This window comes from Ochlerotatus camptorhynchus, unplaced genomic scaffold (assembly GCF_037179485.1).
Source record: "Ochlerotatus camptorhynchus isolate MF236.1 unplaced genomic scaffold, CSIRO-AGI_Acam_v1.1 ptg000161l, whole genome shotgun sequence".
Taxonomy (NCBI): domain Eukaryota; kingdom Metazoa; phylum Arthropoda; class Insecta; order Diptera; family Culicidae; genus Ochlerotatus; species Ochlerotatus camptorhynchus.
Window position 1 is genome coordinate 586,039 of NW_027040651.1, and position 21,085 is coordinate 607,123.

A 21,085-nucleotide genomic window follows, 5' to 3' on the forward strand; every position below is an offset into this window, starting at 1 on the left:
AATCATCCACTCATCTATGTTATTGGTTGAAACTTAATATTTGCATGTTTTAATAAACTTATGTTGACTGCTAGACGTAATACATCTGGCAACGCTTGTTCAATGATTCTTTTACGTTCCCTAGCAAAGAAGTGGAGTCAGAGTGATTTTCTTGGTGTTTTATTTTGTTCACCAAGAGATTTGACCTCCAGTTTTTATTCATTTTGTGTATTCGATTACGTGAAATTGTTGAATTCTACGAAGAACACAAGTAAGTAAATGCAGTGATAGTGTTTTACTCAGAAAATATACGATGTAAAATCATGAAATACTTGCTTTAAATTTTCGAATAGCTTGTGTGTGAATGTATGTGTATACTAATGATGATGATTGAAGAATATTTCAAAAACAAGAAGATTCCTAATTGATTGACTGTGTTTTGAGCCTTAAAGTCAAAAAAAAAGGCATTAGCTCATTTTCACTTTGGACGGCGTGGTGAACAGCAATAGCTAGTCCACTCCTTCACACCTAACTAGCAACAATTCACTGGTCGTGGCAAAGGAGGAAATGGTCTGGTAAGGGAGGTGCCAAGCGTCATCGCAAAGTTCTTCGAGATAACCGCCATCGGTCGTCTGGCTCGCCGTGGTGGTGTCAAACGTATCTGCGGTCTGATCTACGAGGTGTGTTGAAGGTGTTCCTGGAAAATGAGGTCCATGATGCTGTCACCTACACTAAACACGCCAAGCGTAAGTGGCCATGGATGTCCTCTTCAATAAAACGGCCATTTTCAGGGCCATCAAGCTTATTACAGTAAAGAGTAGGAATAGAATTTATCTGTGCTTGTGTGTCCATATTCAGAACCACAAGCCCCCAACGACTACACAAAATGCTCTCCAGAGTTGTAATCTTGTAACCAAACTTGGAAGAAGGGGTGCAAGTGATTTTGATTGATTCTCTTAATCACTTTTCACTTGAAAAAGATTACTACATATTTGGTACGCCTACAATTCAAAAACGAAAAAAGTTGAGATAATAGGTAATTGATCAATTAAAAGAACTAAATGCTCTTCACATTTGCTCCGTCCACTAGCGGTCCTACGTCAAGCTTCCGTTCGTGCCTCTAGGCACAGACCCTTCTACTTTTTTACACGGTTTTTCGCGATTTGCACGGTACGTTTTGAACGATTTCTCGACAGTGATTCAACCTATCGAATTGATTTCAATCACATTATCCGTTTCAAGCTATAGATAATCGAATAGCATACTTAAAAAAAAAATCACAATTTCTGGCTTAAATACAGAAATTTTTAAAATATGTCATTGTCATTGTTTGATCTACAAAACTTGTTGTACCATTTGTCCGTTTTCCATTTAAGGGGTTACGCCACCCTAGAATACAGAAAAATGCACCAACTTCATTAATTTTTTTTTGTTATTTAATAAAGTCACATACTAAATTAACTTATATGGGCTTATAGTTCACATAATTAGGGGTGCTTACAGTATTTTTTCATAAGGGGAAACCATGTGTGGCAGTTGGCAGCACTGCGAGTTCCTGGCACTGCTTCCCATGTAGTGTTACGCGGCCCACACTTTCTTCGTCGTAAATATGAACCTAGAACAAAAACGAGTGGTTTTTCTTATTTTATATAAGAATATCTAGAGAAGTACATACGGAGATGAAAATTTTTTGAATTTTACGCAAATGGGACTTGTTTTTGCAAAAAATCAGTTTTTTGCCTGAAATTTGTTTCTTAAATTGTTTACCACAATTGCATTTTTTGATCAATTGAAAAGTTCGTATGTACTTCTCTAGATAATTAATCAGAGAATGCAATCGTCAAAGTCTAGATCAAATTGAGTCAAAATTACAGATGCTATCGTGTGGGCCGCGGAGAGAAATGTTGTATCGAAAAAAACGCGGCCCTGGCGGCCCGAACCGTTCAGGTGCGTGAGGCAAAGTTTTGTAATTTCGCTTATAACTTTCGGAATTTTAATTTGTTCGACATGGAACCAATTGTCCCTTATTCTTGACACTTCAGAGTACCTTCTTATGTAAAAAAAATCGATTTTTTGAAAATCCTAGGGTGGCGTAACCCCTTAAGACGCAAAAGATCCAAATTGTACCAGCTGTTCGAGTTTTTCAAGGAAACAAACTTTGGCTCAACTAGTTGATTGGTACACGTTTTCAAAGCGTTATTAAGAACAGCTGTAGATTCGAAGCAGCCTGTTTCGAATATTTCCTCCAGCACTTCAATTTTACTAATTCATCGTTGTTATTGATATTATGTAATACATAAATCAGTAAGGTAAGGTCTCATAATCGGTTATTTTCAAATCAGTATCCGTAACTAAACAAATATCAAAATTGGAATAAACGTGGTCAATTACAGTTCTACTGTGCCTGGAAATTCATCTACCGTTTGTTTTAAATTGAAAAAATCAGCTAAACGCTTCAAATGATTCGAATTATGGTTGTCACGCAAATTAATATTAAAATCACCAGCTGATATAATTAATTTACTAGAATCAAGGAATGTCTCGAGTCAGTTCTCTAAAACTTCCACAAAACGCTGGTTACTAGAACTGAGAGAATGATAAAAAAGACCATAATTACCCATCTTCATACCACGCCCAACTATAATGCCCAATAACCAGTTACCATCAATAACTTCGTTCGTACAAAGGTTGAATTGAACTGATTCTTTGACATAAATAGCAACACCGCCAGTGTGTCTAGAATGTGATAAACAAGTAGCAACATTATTTCCTGAACTACTATATTAATATAATGCTTCAAATGCTATTTATTGAAACGCAAGCTACTTTTCTTCTGATCAAAAAGTCTTTTATAAACTAAACAGTTAGAACTAAATGCGCCATAGTTGACGTCCAAGTTCATTTTACGTTCTTTCGTCATTTTCAATACCGTTGACGTACACTCCAACGTTTTGTATTGTTGGCTGCACCTAGAGCATCTCTCACAATTTTTGCAATCCATGCTCTTGTGTCCAAATTCAACACCTTAATCGCGGGCATCTCAACACCTTAATCGCGGGAACTATCGAGCACCGATCGAACCCTACATTTACTTTTTTTTCGCACATAGCAAACATTTATACGTGTCTACATCGACATCAATCACAACACTAAACTTGGTGTAAGTGAAGCGTGGATTTTCAAACATATTGACAACTTTTACATATTTTATTGCGATGTCTTTATTTTGACTTTTTAAAGGGTGATACGGTCAAAATTTGGTCAAGGGAAAACGCGTGTAAATCGGTGAAATCGTTTATTTAAAAAATCAAATTAAATTTCTTTTTCAAGTTCAATTAGTATAAAATTCAGGAAAAATATTCAGTTAGGCTTCCGCTTTTCCAAATCCGAATTGCCGGGCCTTACGCTTGACCCCTGCCATCAGATTTTGTACAGCCACCTTGTCCACCTTCTTCGCCGCAGAAAGCCAGTTTGCCTTGAACTGCTGCTCGCCCTTAGCAGTTTTTTTGGTCTTCTTTAGGTTCCGCTTGACAATAGCCCAGTATTTCTCAATTGGGCGGAGCTCTGGCGTGTTGGGAGGGTTCTTGTCCTTGGGAACCACCTGCACGTTGTTGGCGGCGTACCACTCCATGGCCTTTTTACCGTAATGGCAAGATGCCAAATCCGGCCAAAACAGTACGGAACAACCGTGTTTCTTCAGGAAAGGCAGCAGACGTTTATTCAAACACTCTTTCACGTAAATTTATTGGTTGACAGTCCCGGAAGCTATGAAAATGCTGCTTTTCAAGCCACAGGTACAGATGGCTTGCCAAACCAGATATTTCTTTGCGAACTTTGACAGTTTCATGTGCTTGAAAACATTTGCTACCTTTCCCCTTCCTTTTGCCGTATAAAACTCCTGTCCCGGAAGCTGCTTGTAGTCGGCTTTGACGTAGGTTTCGTCGTCCATTACCACGCAGTCAAACTTCGTCAGCATCGTCGTGTACAGCCTCCGGGATCGCGCTTTGGCCGTCGTATTTTGTTTATCATCGCGATTTGGAGTCACTACCTTCTTGTAAGTCGATAGTCCGGCTCGTTTTTTGGCTCGATGCACGGTTGTAGACGATACACCCAGCTTATTTGCGGCATCTCGGAGAGAGAGGTTAGGGTTTCGCTTGAAACTACCGGCAACTCTCTTTGTCGTCTCAGCGGCTTCTGGTTTTCGATTTCCCCCCGATCCAGACTTCCTGGCTGTCGACAAACGTTCCCCAAACACTTTAATTACATTTGTAACGGTTGATTTGGCAACTTTTAGCGATTTTGCCAACTTTGCGTGCGAGTAGCTCGGATTTTCACGATGCGCGAGCAAAATTTTGATACGCTGCTCTTCTTGCTTGGACGGCATTTTGACAACTGAAGAGTGAATTCCAAAATCAAAATAGGAGCAACATTCTACACACACACACCTTCAAAATGAGGGGTGTTCAGGTTTTTTAAATGCAAAATTGAAAGAAATACGTCAAGTTGATATTGACCAAATTTTGACCGTATAACCCTTTAGTCAATGAAGACATCAGAGAAATTGGTACTCTTCGCTCATGCCCACTATTTTCAATCTTGTGTGGAAAGCTCTTTAGTTTTCACCCAGATTGCTTTCAATAACATTTTTCACAGTGGCAAGCAGTGCAAGCTTTTCCCTGTAGCAATAAATATCAAATTAGGTTATGGTTTCAACACCATATTTGTACCAAAATGTACACACTTAGTTTTTTCTACCGAGCTATTATAGCTGTAATAGGTTGTGCAAATCTCGGCAAAATAGGTTTTACTGTGATCTCAGCAAACATTTCATTTGTTTGCTGAGATTCAGCTAAATATTATCCGAGACTCAGCAATCAAACGTCACTTTTGCTGAGATCTCAGTGAAACTTTTGTTGCCTCGGTTGAAAAAACTAAGTGTGTAGATTTTATCGCAGTAGGATAATAAATTTCACGTTCATAATCGACTAATTGCAGGAAATCGCCCATAAGAACATAATGCAATTTCGTTGAATTTCCTGGCACGGATCTGTTTGCAATTGATTTGGAGGTTATTGCGTCTCAGCAACTTGCCACTACAATCAATTTTAGTCAGTTTATGACGACAATCATCGTGGGGTATTTCATTGTCTTTCAAGTCCTTCAAAACCATTCTCGCTGCTCATTTCAACACTAGAGAATTTAAATTTATTTTCTGAGCTGAGTACCTACTCTGTTTAGGGTTCCTTTCCTATACCACTGAATAAATTGCTGCTTGTTTGCAACGCGCTCTCGATGAAGTACCCAGTTGGTAAGTGAGCAACGTTGACGTCATTTATATCTTCGATTCTGCCCGGTTGGATGGAAGTCTCTATGCTTTTAAGGTGTTTGTTGGTTTACCTAATGTTCTGGCTACTTGAAGAAAGTTCTAGAAACAAGTACCACTTGACCGTTTTTCTCCGTACCATGACGGTGTTATGAATGTGCAAGTTTCTAAAGATTGCAAAAAGCGGTGAGGTCTGATTGTTCAAACATTGACACCATTTTCTTGCTCTGCTCAATCTCCGCTCGATTGAATACATGAAGCTCTCACCCTCAACCTTTTTTAAAGGTGACCCACCTCACCACGCATTGTCTAGTTCTGCGACAACAGCACAGTAACCCGTGACCTGTCAAACATGCAATCTATCAAAATTTGTCGTACGAGTTTGTGTCTGTGTGGTGTTTGTTTATTGTATTTAGATTTAGAAGATTGAATTAAAATTTGCTGTTTTTGAGAACACTATCAAGTTGCTGAAGGAGAGGAAAACAAAAAAAAGTTGGCGCTGAAGTGAGCAACCGTCTTTGGCATCATTAAAGATCGATTGGAAGAGGAATGGCAAAAAGTGTAAGTAGGACTTAGTGGTAGTTGAAATGAATTGTTTTGTGCGTTTGTGTAGTGCTCCGTGTAGGTAAGGTCAATTGGAATTTGTTGGAGCGTTGTTCCGGATGAAACGTTGGAGAGCAGTATTTTGCCCTCTGCGTGGTTTGCATTGGCTATTTTAGCTCTGGCGTTAGGCCAAATCGCTATATACCTATATTGTATCCGCAATCTAATAAGCGTCAATGTTTAAACGCATGACTTGTAATTTTTCGTTATTTTTATTATTATAGACAAAAATGCAATTGATGCTACGCCTGATTTTTAACCCATGTCGAATCTCTAGTTTTTAGCACTGTTCGAAAAACTAGTGTACATTTCTATTCGAAATGATGTAACATTAATGGAGCGTCACATAGTGGAAATGTCTCTTATGTTGGCCTATGGATCTAAGATTGGGCCCATCGCAAAAAATCTGTTATTTATCAATTTTATCTAGATGAATATGCGTCATTGGGACGGTACTAATGGATATTTTTGGACGTTATTGAAAATTTATTCGATTGTTGAATTTATGTATGGGCCCAAATTAGGGGCATTTAGGCCGACATTACATCCATTTCCCCTATCATATAAGTTTACATTATAAGTCGTGTTATGTTCTGAGATATTTTATGAAAAGTTGGATGTATTGCATACAAAAGCCTGTTAAACGTTGATTCAAATACAAAACTGAAAATACTGGAAATTTTGGTAGCAATCTTTAAGAACGTCATGATCTGTGGCACAAAAGAACTTTAAAAGAAGAGCACCTTTGATTTTAAAATTTGCATTATTAAACCTGATCATGAGAATTGTAATTTTTTTCTAATTCTTGCTTACTAATCTATGAGTCATTGAAATTCAAAAAATGTTATGTTAGAGTAAGAATATTTTTCTACATCGATACCCAACTACCGTAGAACCCTTTGTTTGAATAACGAAGGTCGCAATTAAACGGCGCCCATCTAGAATTTGTTTAACTGGTACCCCTACAGAGGAACCCAATGACGTTACGAATAAGTGTACGGGTAATAACTGCTATTCAAACTAACGGGAGCTACGATAACAATTTTAGCTGCATATTAGCTAATATATCAAAAAAAAAAAAAAAAAATGCCTGGGGCGTAGCGTGGTACGTTTGTGCTATGGGACGGACTTGCCGTGAGCGGCAGTATAGTTAGCCATTAGACTGATGCAAAATTTGAAATTTCCGCTCCACAGTGCTCAAACGGTTCCAAATTGGGCTCTGATTAGCCTCCCAAAATTTGAACTCATTTAGTGAGAAACTGACTTGGCACAAACCATTTGAAGTTTATATGGGAATTACTATGAAGAAACCATAATTTCGGTTCATATCTATCCCAAAATTCACCAGTTCACTCTACTTTAGAAAATGATAGCTAAGCTTACTGAAAATGTTCCCAGCTACAACTTTGTTGAAGACGACTTTTCGATCAAATGTAAAGAACAAAACATATTAATGGTTCAAGTCACTGATGTCTTATGATAATGCTCAATCAACTTTTTAGCAGGCAACATTGGTGTTTCTGGTGCGAAGAATAGAGCACAAATATCATGGCTACTATGTCACACTGCAGAATACAGTGTTGGTCACAATACAGTTGCTTAATCTTGCCATAAGATTATCAATCTCTTAAACAATTAATAACTATTTAATTTGACGTTTGGCTGAAAAACGATTTTCTGCAAAGTTGTAGCTGATAAAAATTCCCATAAGAATAGCAATGGATTTTGATAACAGTATAATATGTAAAAAGGCTAGAAGACAATGAACAAAAAGTTTTGTTTTCTCATAGTAATTTCCATATAAACTTCAAATGGTTTGTGCCAAGTCAGTTTATTATCAAATGAGTTTAAACTTTCGGAGGCTAATCAGGACCCGATTTGAAACCGTTTGAACACTGTGTAGCGAAAATTTCAAATTTTGCATCAGTCTATTGGCCATCGATCTGTTAGCTTAAAATTTCCATAATGTAGTTCAAAATTAATCTATGTAAGCCACCAATTCTATCGGATAGGGAGACTCTCCCTCTACACAATCATCGTGTGGTTTACTTGAGTAGTTTTTCATTCTCGAGAAAAAGTAATTGTTTGCTCTTATGAAAGAAAAGCAGATATAAGGTTGCATGCTCAGTAGGCATTGACGTTGACGGCGACTCTGCAACTCTTTACTGCTATGGAAAAGTGCCATACGCATCTGTAAATCTGTGCATGAAATCTAGCGGACTTCACTCCACCATGGTACTAGCGACCACCATCTCTTCACGCAAAGATTGACAGTACCTTAAGGGATTTTCATAGGAGTGAAAGGGTAAGGAAATGTCCATCATGTTTCACGCCAGTGTTAGGAAAATATCAAAAAATCAAATCTCACCAATGCCCAAGATCACGCTTGATTTTCGTAGACAAAAATCAACAAGCAAACTACTGCTGTTGATTTTGCAAGCTGTGATATAGCAGCTTGGAATATCAAACTAACAAAACTCACCAATTGCAAGTCTCACCAAACTTTGGTGAGATTGAGTTTAATGATTTTTGCTTTACACCCGAATGCAACCTAAACTTCCATAACGGTTTGGAGCAGTCCCTTTGCGTCTGCCATCGGTGAAGATTAAAAAGAGATAGCAAACTATGCTTTCTCTTTCTAAGAAAACGATGCGCAATAGAATCATTTTTGTGTCGAGTCAGCTCTCAGCATGATGTTTGCACGTTGTGAATAGTCTCGCAATCAGAGTTGCGACCTATCACAATTACGATCGCCAAACAGCTGATGGTAATAACGCTTTGTACATTCCTATCAATGCGCTCGTCGAAGCTCTCTACATGACCATCCATCAAGTTGACGAAAGAAGTAAAAAGCAACTGATGAATGTCGTCTTCTGTTGTGATCCATCACCGATCTGGTCATTCCCGACAATCACGACACTCATCTGTGCTCGTTTTGAAGCAGTTGCTGCTTTGCTTGCTTATGTGAGTGTGTTGGTGAGTGAACCCAACAGCTTCCGTTTCATGTTGCCTGCTTTGTTTGTAACTCACACAGTCGCGCCTGCCGAGACGAACTTGGAATGCGTAGGCATTGTTTTCATTTTCTTCTGTCGTTTCGCTTTTTCTCATGATCGTACTGCAGAAGTCTTCACTGTTTTCGTTGTGCTTTTCATCATCAGCAGCGAGTGTAACGTTTTGCTTGTGAGCAGCGACCATTACTGGTGATTGTTGTTTGCCATGGCTCTAACTCTCACTGCGTGACAAAACGATCTGTTAGCGATAGTCGGTTGATGCGAAGACGAGTGTCACGTGAGTGTCATGATATTTTGCACCACTGCTCGCAGTATCAAAGGAGCTGGTAAAATCAATATCAAGCATGATATTTTGTTCCAATATCACGCGTGATATTGCGAGCGCATGAGAGCGGAAAAATATCAATTGATTTCTGATTTTGCCAACACTGTTTCACGCACAGACTGACGTGCGCTGATGGGATTTTACCATAGGACTAAAGAGTTACAGAGTGGCCGAAAAGACGAATTGTAAATTGTCAAGTTAATGTGGCCATTCTTTTTTCGACTAGCTCTGCAGGGGGTTTATCAAAGGATTTATTAACAACTAATATTGCCTATTTACAGATGTAATATTTCCTGGTTAAATTGCATTGGATTCATTACGAAAATTACGTTAATTGAATGTAATTTAATGCAAACAATTTGATGATCGCGTTGAATAGCTGTAATTTTACTAACATTTTGTCTGTCGTATGATGGAATATTGTTTACTGTGCTTTTAGTGAGGCAACTTATGAGGCAACTCACTCGACAAAAAGTGACACAACAGCGGAACCCTGTTTACTAAAAATGAACACATGAATAATACTCACGTAGCTTTTGAAACGGGTCTATCAACTTATGTACACAAAACTTGTTAAGCCTGTTTCGCGCGAACCGAATACGCTCACGCAAACTAACACCATCGGGCAGAGGAAATTCTTCCCTTCCCGATAGTGCTCTTGGTTTGCGTGGGCGTACTTCGGTTATCGTCAAAAAGACCTAGCAAATTATTTACAAAAGTTGATAGGCCCTTTTCAAATGTAACACGAGCATTATTCATGTGTTCATTTTTAGTAAACAGGGCCCTGCTGTTGTGTCAAAAAAATTTCAGTAGATGAACTAAAGTTCGCCCGTGCACAGGTCTATGACATCACTAAAAACAGCTGTTTCAGGTAAATAGATGAACATTGCGAAGAAATACAAACACCACCAGCAAGCGGCGCCGGTGGTGTAGTCACAGACAAACAGACGTAACTCTTTGAAAAAGTTTTTCTTGAAAACATAGTATCTCAAAACATAGGAACTTAGTATCGACATCTTTCAGTCACCACCACCAACGCACAGATCGGTAAAAATTAGAGTCGGTGTATAATGAGTCACGCCAAGAGAAAAACAGTTGAACTCGCATCACGGTTTTCGAAGGATTCCCTTTCTTTTCACTTGGCAACAGAGGACTTCTACATCAACTTCAAATGACTTCTAGCTAGAACAAAAAATTGCGGCTGTAGTGAATCATTATATCAGTGATTTTGTCAAATTATCTTATCAAACAATAGTAGAAATTCTCATTACTGATCATTAGCAAACGTATCCCATGACAATTTAATGCTCACTGCGTGTTTATGATCATTTCTTCAATTTTATTTTATATTTTATTGCAATACCTTTCGTGGACCTTTCATAGCATCGTAATGTTTGTTTACTTTGCACAATAGGTAGCCGGTTTGACAGTTCAATAGACTTGGCTTCACTCTTGGCGTGACTCATTATACACCGACTCCAGTAAAAATATTTTAAAATTTTAGAAAAGTATATGAACGGGAAAGGTAGGATCTGCAATGTCTAAAAATTGGTCTACGTGGTTTATGGACAGCCCCAGGCTGAACTGAATGTTGTACCCAGCTTGTAAGCTACTCATAGATTCCGTTAGTCACAGCTGCTGTGACTCGTTGGAGACGCATTGTGAACTACCTCGCGTCTTCATCGTTTACATGCACGTGTGGTGTAGGGCTTTGATCTAATTTTGAGCCTACTTAACACAACCCGCTCTTTGCCTTTATTTTTCGATCGAATTTTTGTTTTCACAAAATTGATTGTTCTCACTGCGGATACCTTTAAAATTTATTTAACTTTACGTACGTATACTAAGATTCGATAAAGAGCAACGCATTGTTGAGATATTGTTAAAAATCTAACACTGAGAGGACATGCATGGCCACTTACGCTTGGCGTGTTTAGTGTAGGTGACAGCATCATGGACCTCATTTTCCAGAAACACCTTCAGCACACCTCGTAGATCAGACCGGAGATACGTTTGACACCACCACGGCGAGCCAGACGACCGATGGCGGTTATCTCGAAGAACTTTGCGATGACGCTTGGCGCCTCCCTTACCAGACCATTTCCTCTTTGCCACGACCAGTCAATTGTTGCTTGTTCGGTGTGAAGGAGTGGACTAGCCACCACCTTCCTACTGCTGCTATTGCTGTTCACCACGCTGTCTGAAGCGAAAATGAGCTAATGCCTTTTGACTTTAAATGATCTATATTTCTTGAATTTGTGTGGTTTACATGTATAACTTATCAAGTGACACAGATGCGTCTTTTCAACTTTAGTTCCTGTGAAATTTCAATTATTATTAATTACAGTTCCTAGTCCTATCAGGCCTGTTTTAGAGAATGACCACCTTGGTGGGATTGGTTTGCTTGAAAATTTGAAAAAGAAGACTACTTATAACTACTATTTACAACTACAACTAACCTACAACTACTATATACACCTAATCTACTATATACAAATTGCTTATCAAAGCATGTTCTGATAAATTACATTTTTGTGCAAATTTAGTGTTAATTTCGTTAATTCTGGAATCTATTTTGGCAATGCCTGCCTCTTCGTGTAAATTTGTTATTCTAGTGTCAAAAGGACGATCAAGTACCATCCTCAGCACTCTATTCTGAGCGACCTGGATTTTGTTCCTGTGAGTCTGTGCACATGATTCCCACACCGGAGCTGCGTAGAGGATCGCAGGTGCTATGATTTGTTTGTAGACGGCCAGTTTGTTCACCCTTGAGAGGCGGGATCTGCGGCAAATCAGCGGAAACAGACACCTAACCAAGGCAGAACACTTGACTACTGTTTTCTCTACATGCGAACGGAAGAGGAGCTTTTCATCGAACAACATCCCGAGATAGGTTACTTCGGCGGACCACTCAACCCTTGTGCCATCCATGATTACAGTACAAGATGGAGCCGGTTTCAGTTTGGGCGATTGCCGATGGAGGAACATGATCGCTTGTGTTTTGGTGGCATTGATTTTGATTTCCCACGTGGTGGCATAATCAGCAAAGGCGTTAAGGCATCGTTGAAGTTTGTTCGTTATTTCGCGAGGCATCCTTCCTTTGACGGCTATTGCGGTATCATCTGCGAACAGGAAAAACACGCAACCGTCACCGAGGGGAGGAATGTCGGAAGTGTAAATGCTGTAAAGCAAGGGGCCCAGCAGACTACCTTGCGGGACTCCTGCTGGGATCGAAAACGTGTCTGAGAGACAACCATTCAACGATACCTTAAACGACATTTGCTGGAGGTAGTTACGGGTGATTTTAATAAGATGTAAAGGAAAGTTGAAGTTACAAAGCTTGTACACAAGTCCATCATGCCAAACATTGTCAAACGCCTTTTCAACGTCTAACAAGGCCATGGCTGTGGACTTGGATACAGCTTTGTTACTTCGGATGTTATTCATCACCCGTACTAGCTGGTGATTGGTGGAGTGCCCCTTTCTGAATCCAAACTGTTCCGGAAGGAGAATGTTATTTTCCTCGACAAACTTGAGCAAACGATTGAGAATGAGTTTCTCGAACAATTTGCTCAGCGCTGAAAGGAGGCTGATTGGTCTGTAGCTTGAAGGCAATGTTGGATCCTTACCGGGCTTGCGGATTGGTATGATTTTTGCTACTTTCCAGATGCTTGGAAAGTAGTGCAGTTCCAAACATCTGTTGAAGATAGCGGTTAGAAGAGACTGCACTTTCATGCTGAGTCTCTTCAAGATCAAGTTGAATATACCGTCAAACCCGGGAGCCTTCATGTTCTTGGTGCATTTCAGCGCTGAGCAAATTTGTTGTACTGTAATCATATCCGCCGGAGGCACGACACAAGGGGAGGCATCTAGGTTTTGAACGCATTGCGCAACCTGATCATCGAGCGGACTTTGGATAGTCGAGCCAAGCAAATGCGATGAAGCGACATGTTTGCCGATCGCATTTGCTTTCTCCTGTGGGGTAATTAAAAGCCGATCGTCATCATTTTCGACTTTGAGAGGTGGAACGGGTTTGGGATGATTTTTCAGGACCTTGGCTACCTTCCAGAATGGTCTGGAGCGGTCGTCCAGATTCTGGACAACACGCCCGAAACTTTCATTTCGGAGTGAGTCCATTCTGGAAGCAATCTGCCTGTTCAGATCGGCCATTTCACGTTTTTGGCCCAGGTCTCCAGTCCTCTGAAACTGGCGTCTACGCACATTTCTCAATCGAATCAATAATTGGGTGTGGGAATCAATAGCAACAAACTTACCCCTCACAGGAACTTGTCGAACGCATGTCTCGTCAGCCTCGGATATGGCCTGTTGGAGTCCTTCCAACGCCCGGTCGATGTCATCTACGGTGTCGAGTAGTGGATTTTCATCGATGTTGCTGTCCACCATTCGACCGTACTGCACCCAGTTGACATGGTGGTAGTCTTTACGCAGGCAGCCTCTAGCAGGAACCACGTTGACACCGACTTCAGTCACCACCGGTTGGTGGTCGGAGCTGAGATCGTTGTGCGCCTCCGGCTTGGATAGTCCGATGTTTGACAGGAAAAAGTCTAGCGTGGAGGGATTTCCCGCTGGAGAGATGAAAGTTGGCTCGTCCGGAAATTGCACTGTGTACAGTCCATGTTGTGCGTGGTCGAACAATAGACATCCGTTTCGATTCCTCTGGTAGTTCCGCCAAGCTTCATGGCGGGCGTTCAGGTCGCCCCCAACGATGAATCGGGAGCTAGTACGGGTGATGGCGGTCAGGTCCTTCTTGAATTGGATTCCTAATCCGTTGCTTGCGGTACACTGGCGTGGGCAGTAAACAGCGATGAACCGGACGTTTCCAGTTGGTGATTCCACCTCCACACTAATGGCCTCGATGATAGAAGTGCGGATGTGGGGCAGAGTGCAAAACTTGATTCCCTTTCTGACGATGACCGCTACACCACCCCCCCCTGGAGCTGGTGCGATCAAGCCGGATAATGTTGTGGTCAGGCAACCAGAAGCTGTCACCGAACTTTAGGTGGGTTTCGGTTAGAAGACCCACGTCGATGCTATGCTTGTGGAGGAAGTCGGCAAGCTCAATCTGTTTAGCTCTTACAGAGCAAGCGTTCCAGGTAGCGATGGTTAGCGGTTTAGACACCATATTGGATGATGAACTTACTGAGCACTTGGATCTGTTTGGGCTTATTGCGGCACTTACGTAGAGCACCGGTCATGTTGATAAAAATCTCCATCAGTTCGTCTGCTGAGAACAGATCGGGATTGTTTGTTTGAGCTGTTGGTTGCCTCCAGAATCCAGGGGGGGATGGAGAGCTTTGTCCAGCAGAAGATCCAGACGTTTCTTGAGGGGGCGCGGATCGCACCCTGGGATTCGCTTGTCCACGAAGAGGTGGAAAGTCCTCTGTCCTGAAAGCCGGGGCCTTATCCTTCCTTCGTGCTGGTTGATTGTTGGTGGACGCTTGATTTCGGATGCGCTTGAAATCCTCGCGTTTAGGGCACTGCTTGTTGGATCCTTGGTGAGCACCACCACAGTTGGCGCATTTGGACGCCACAGCTTCATCCGCAGCACATTCGGAGGTGGCATGGTCTTGAGCGCAATTTCCGCAGCGTGGATTAATGTTGCAGTTGCGGGTACCGTGTCCGAAGTTCAGACACCGCTGGCACTGAGTCACATCGCGATGGCCGCCACGGTATGGCTCCCAGCGAACGATGATGGAATTGATGGACCGGATGGCTTTCAGTGCGTTGAGCGTCACCGTTCCCTTCTGGAAGTGTACCAGGAAAAGGCTATCCGGATACGCCTTCACATTCTCGTCTCTTCTTGTCATTCGATACACGGCACTTGGGGCCAGCTTGTACCGGTCCCTGATTTCTGATTCGATAAACTTCGGGTCGAAGTTTGGTAGGCCCCTGATGACGACCTTGAACGGCTTCTCACCGGGAATGTCGTGGGTAAAGAATTCCACCTTGGAAGTCCTCAGGTGGGCGACGACCACGTCAAACTCCGTTTTGGTACGGAGCATCACTTTAGTGCCGACTCTGCCCAACTTGTATTCGGCTTTAACACCCAGCGTCGCTAGATCCGCAATGAGCACATTAAGATGGGCATTTTTCACTACCAATGGAGGTAGCTTCACTTTTGCCGTGCTCATTTCGGCAGTATTCACGGTTTCGGCAGCGTCACCGAAATCTCCAACATCGCTGTTGTTCGTCGCAGTGACATCGGACTGGCCTCGATTCTTCTTCCTCTTCTTACTGCGTTTTTCCAACACAGCTGGCTGGATATTCCCATCCATGGGGAGAACAGCAAACCTGTTCGAGGTAGGCACACCGGAGCTTCCTTCTCCGGGGTTCTGGACCTTCGCCGGGTTTCGCGACCGATGCTTCCCCATTACGGAGCACACACACACGCACGACAAACCGCGAAAGAGAGAACACGATCACTATCGCAATGAACTTTTCAAACAACTCGAGAGAGCGAGCTAACACCGAACTGAACTGCTTGACGATCAAGCAGAGAATATATGATGAGCTAATGCCATACAGCAGCGCTCTTTTATATCTTTTCAGGTTAAAGCAGAATGATGTGCAACCAAGTGGTATAAAAGCTACAAAGACTCCTCATATTATGAGTAGTTTGCTATCATGTAGCGACACTGGCTCTTTTCCTTTTGCGTACACGGCGAATGAAAACGACCGAAATTTGAGTTAAGTTCACTCATAATCGCCAAAAGTGCAGGAGCTCAGCAATGAGTAAATTTGTCTCATGGTTTCCTGTGAAAACCTAAAAAATCTACCAGAAAATGAGGAAACTGACGAAAATTTTATTCAGTCTCGGAGTAGTACCAATAGACTGAGTGAATCCAATCTTTACTTTTCTCAAATTCGGGAATTTTTCCCTGGTAAATCCTTTGAAAACATGAGGCAAATTTACTCATCGCTGAGTTCCTGCACTTTATTTCTTATTTCTGAGATAACTAAACTCAAATTTGGGTCGATCTCATTCGCCGTGATATCACCTTGAAAGATATCGGCGCCGGTGGTTAGCGTGATTACCTCTCACCCCAGCAGGCCTGGGTCCAATCTCAGTCGGCGCCACCGGCATGTTCTAAGGCATAACATCTCTGATCACGCCTTCCTTTGGGAAGTAAAGCCGTTGGTCCCCGGTTGAGTTGATGGGTCGATTGGTAGGGTCCAGGTGTGGGAGCTGCCTCCCTGGTGTCGGTAGCATTGGTGCTCAGCACGGAAAACAAATCTCGCGTCACTTTTCAATAGGTCCTATCTACATTGATCGATTCTCTTCATCGACACTCTCTTTCGTAAATGTTTCTGCCGTCTTCGTCGAATTAGATGCTAGATTGTTGCTTCTTTCATCGAAAATATCCAGCCGTGGCGATTCAAAGTTGATCAAGGTTGATCAAAATAATTTGTACCCCTGCTTCCACTTTGATTACATGAGCATTTTGTGTGATCGTTGGTTCGGAATATGGACAAACAGGCAGATGAATTCTATTCCTACTCTTTACTGTAATAAGCATGGTTGCCCTGAAAAGAGCCGTTTTGTTGCCAAAGTTGGTGATGATTTAACCTCCGAAACCAAACAGAGTGCGTCTCTGTCACTTCAAAACGTAGATGACATCCATGGCCGCTTACGCTTGGCGTGTTTAGTGTAGGTGACAGCATCACGGATCTCATTTTTCAGCACACCTCGTAAATCAGACCGGAGATACGTCAGACACCGCCACGGCGAGCCAGACGACGGATGGTGGTTATCTCGAAGAATTTGCGTTTGGTTCTGAATATGGCGATGAGTGTGCAAATATTACGCAATTCCATCCTCCCTATTCGCACGCGCCCGAGGATCAGAGGCAAATACCACTTCGACTTGTTTCGTCTACTTACTACTTAAACGAAAGAAACGAATCGTGCGGAATGAAAGCCGAGGAAAAACTAATTGCACCAATATATTCAGGCCTACAATTCCACACCTTCTATAGACAGGTTGAGCCTTGATAGCTAGCTGCTTGCGGGAACTGATGATCTTGACCAATGTCCAAATAATACTCTTTAACAAATTTTTGGTGGCCCTGAAAAGGACCGTTTTGTAGTGATGGTTGAGGAATTCTGAGCTGGGTGTTCAACACGGATGAGGCTGTCGAGCTGTATATCGTTTGAAGCGAGGGTGACACGCTTGGCATAGATGACCGACCCGCAGCGACTCACAAGGGCTACTGATTCCGATCCATAGCATAGCGGTGCAGCTTCTTCCTCCTTTGATGGTTGCTTATGTGGGCTCTGCAGTTCGCTGTTTGCAGGCAGCCTTTCGTTGTTACTGAAGAACAATTTTCAACGCCACACGCCAAAAGCACTGCTACTGCTGCTACTAATTTCGACGACCGAGCACCACCACACAGTGGTGTGGTTGTTGGGAGCGTGTGGTTCTGAGTATGGCGATGAGTGTGCAAAATATTACGCAATTCCATCCTCCCTATTGGCGTTGACGGCGACTCTGTAGCTCTTTACTCCTATGAGAAAATCCATAAGAAAACATCAGACTGTGCATGAAACATGGCGGAATTTGTACTTTCCTTTCACTCCACCGAAAATTCCCATAAGAAACTGTCTAAATTTGCTGGAAAAGCAAATTTTTCGACGGTGCCGTCAACGCCAATTCGCACGCGCCCGAGGATCTAAAGGCGAATGCCACTTCGACTTGTTTCGTCTATACTTACTACTCTCTGACGACTGTGCTGGGGAAGCACCATATGCATGTAGGTAATTGGTGGATTTGTTAGTTAATTCGACGCTTTTGGACAATGCTGGACATTTACCAGTTTTTCAATAGTTTCTTGTTGAAAATCAACATTTGAAAGCATTGTTATCGATGCGTAGCCATATTTTTGATCGATTGGTGATAAAATTATTGAAATTGGACCAGGGGCAGCTGAGTTATTAACGTTCATAATCTTTCTTAATTTGTTACATGTTCAATTTTCAGTTTTCACAAAGTGTTACACCCATATAGAAATCAAAGACGTAGTCCTACGTAAAAAAAAAAACAAAGTCCCACCGAGGGGTGCTAATAAGGTGATTTTTTCTAATGTAATCGCACTAAATTAAAATAGTTCCAGTGTACCAATATTGATGGAATATTGGATTTCGGTTTAATTTTTAATGCATATTACGATTATGTATTTACCTCAAATCCCTTAATAAACCCAATTATTGAAAATTATTGATTTTCTCTCTTCTCCCATACTGAATTTCAACCATGCCTACGCCATGTCTGGGAATATTCTTTATGGGCCTCACTTAATTGTGTGTACTTAATAGTTCCGATACTTTATTTATGGTTTTGATTGCAGATTGCACTTGCTAGATTTGCGTGTTCAGCAGTGTCAAGCAAAATTTTAAATTTTGTCTCTCATAATTCACAAACTTCACATTGTTCGCTAAGGGTAATTAACCAAGCTTGTGCTGGAATTCGGCCATTTTGACTCACACCTGGCGTATTCGATATTTTCAATAAATCATAGCACGTACACAGCAAAAAAATAATTTTGATATCACATCAAAGTGGATACACTCAATCGTGTCAAAAATATGGTGTAATATTACGCTGCTTTCACTGCATTTTTTTTTATTTTTTTTGGCCATAAAAATTACATGAGTTTTTCGACATGATTGAAGTGCATCCTCTTGGATGTAATATTGAAATTTATTTTTTGGGGTGTAGCTTTTTTTTTACGTAAAGACAATTTAGTTTCTTACAACTTTGTCTCAGACGTCATTTCGGTTTGATGAGCCGTTTTCATGCTATGATAAATTGAAAAATTTCGAACACGCCATTTTTTAAAATGACCGAATTACGGCATACATTTGGTTTATTTCCTCTGGTGAAAAATGATGTGAAGTTTCATGAATTTTGGAAGGAAATATAACATTGATTAGTAATTGGCGTGGAACTGCTCTGCTATTACTTAACTCAATAACATTCAAAGTACTAATATATTTATAAGGCAAATATGGAATATTATGCCCCAAGCCAACGGCAACAAACAATTAGACATTTCATGATGAGACCATCACAATCACCATCTGTTGTTTGTTGCTACAACACGACATTGGTGTCACCGCCCAAACATCCGAAAACCAGAAAAAAACACAAATATAAAAACTCTTTGATCTTAATCGTCTGGTACCACATCTTATTACCGCATATCATTTATGTGTACATGTTTGCATGATCATCGGAGTATGTACTTAGTGAACTTAACATTTTGGTTGTTTGTTTCAGCGTGAAGTTATCCAACTGCACGTGGGCCAGGCCGGCGTACAAATTGCGAGTGCGTGCTGGGAGCTGTACTGCCTGGAACATGGCATCTATCCGGATGGACGCTTTTGCGACTGCACGATCTACGATGACTGTAGTGCTTTTTTTAGCTGCGACAAAATGGGCCGTTGCGTACCGCGGGTAGTGATGGTGGACCTGGAGCCGTCGGTAATTGACGAAATTCGAATCGGAGCCTACAGGCATCTCTTTCATCCGAGTACGCTGATCACGGGCAAGGAAGATGCTTCGAACAATTTTGCGCGCGGTCATTTTACGCTGGGCCGAATGATGATCGACGCCGTGATGGACCGAGTGCGGAAGGTTGCCGAGGGGTGCTCCACGGTACAGGGGTTTATGATCTTTAACAGCTTAGGCGGCGGGACGGGGAGTGGGTTCGGTACGTTGGCACTAGAAAAATTACTTGACGATTACGGCAAAACGACCAAAATAGAATTCAACATCTTTCCATCGCCGAGGATTTCGCCGGTAATTGTGGAGCCCTACAACGCAGTTCTTTCTACGCATGTTGGGATGGAATATAGAGATTGTTCGTTTTTGCTCGATAACGAAGCTATTTATGACGTATGTGATAGAAGTTTGAACGTGCCAGATCCTACGTATACGAATTTGAACAGATTAATTGCGCAAATTGTTTCCTGCATTACTTCATCGCTTCGATTTACGGGTGCCATCAACGTGGATTTGCTTGAATTTCAAACGAACCTGGTTCCATTCCCGAGAATTCACTATCCCCTGGTAACCTACTCCCCGTTGATTCCGTTCCGGAATGCCAAACACGAACAGTTGACCACCTCGCAAATCACTTCTGAATGTTTCGAACCGGCCAATCAACTGGTCAAGTGTGACCCCCGAACCGGAAAGTACATGTCATGCTGTATGCTGTACCGAGGGGATGTTTCTCCCGTCGACATAAATCGTTCGATCCAGGAGCTGAAGTCGAAGCAGACAATACATTTTGTGGATTGGTGTCCCACGGGGTTCAAAATTGGCATAAACTACCAGCCTCCGATTGCCGTTCCGGGAGGAGACCTGGCCAAGGTGGATCGCGCTGTCTGCATGCTTTCCGGCAATACGGCCGTTCGATCCGCTTGGGAACGAATCAGTCGTAAGTTTGAACAAATGTTCGAGAGGAAGGCATTTTTCCATCATTTTTTGGACGAAGGTTGGTACATTTGGTTGATTCGATTTGAATGGAAAAAAAATGGCTAAAATTGATCTTATTTCAGGTTTGGAAGAAAGTGACCTGTCCGATGCCAAGGAAAACATATCGACTCTCATATGCGACTACGAAGAGGTCGAGAAATAGCAACCGGAGATTGACTGGAATACTTTACGGGAAATTATCGTCATCGTTGTATGCAGAAATAATGCATTTATTACATGCTACGTGAATCGAGAAAAAGCTTTCCACAGAAAGTTGACTGATTTGGTCAGTTCAACAAAAATTAAAGCATTTGTACTATTTTTTTAGATTTGTGACCAAACTTCAG

At 41.7% G+C, this 21,085-nt stretch overlaps 1 protein-coding gene across 1 annotated transcript; it reads left to right on the forward strand.

Moving 5' to 3' along the window:
* Positions 1 to 5,783: 5,783 nt before the first annotated feature.
* On the forward strand, positions 5,784 to 20,916 carry LOC135701425 (tubulin alpha-1C chain-like). The gene is made up of 3 exons (XM_065222218.1): positions 5,784 to 5,863; positions 19,539 to 20,757; positions 20,822 to 20,916. The coding sequence occupies exons 1-3, from the start codon at positions 5,852 to 5,854 to the stop codon at positions 20,899 to 20,901; spliced, it is 1,311 nt and encodes a 436-aa protein (XP_065078290.1). The 5' UTR covers positions 5,784 to 5,851; the 3' UTR covers positions 20,902 to 20,916.
* Positions 20,917 to 21,085: the final 169 nt, after the last annotated feature.

Coding starts and splice junctions, on each gene's coding strand:
- LOC135701425 (XM_065222218.1), top strand. Junction 20,758..20,821: donor CCATCATTTTTTGGACGAAG/GTTGGTACATTT, acceptor ATCTTATTTCAG/GTTTGGAAGAAAGTGACCTG.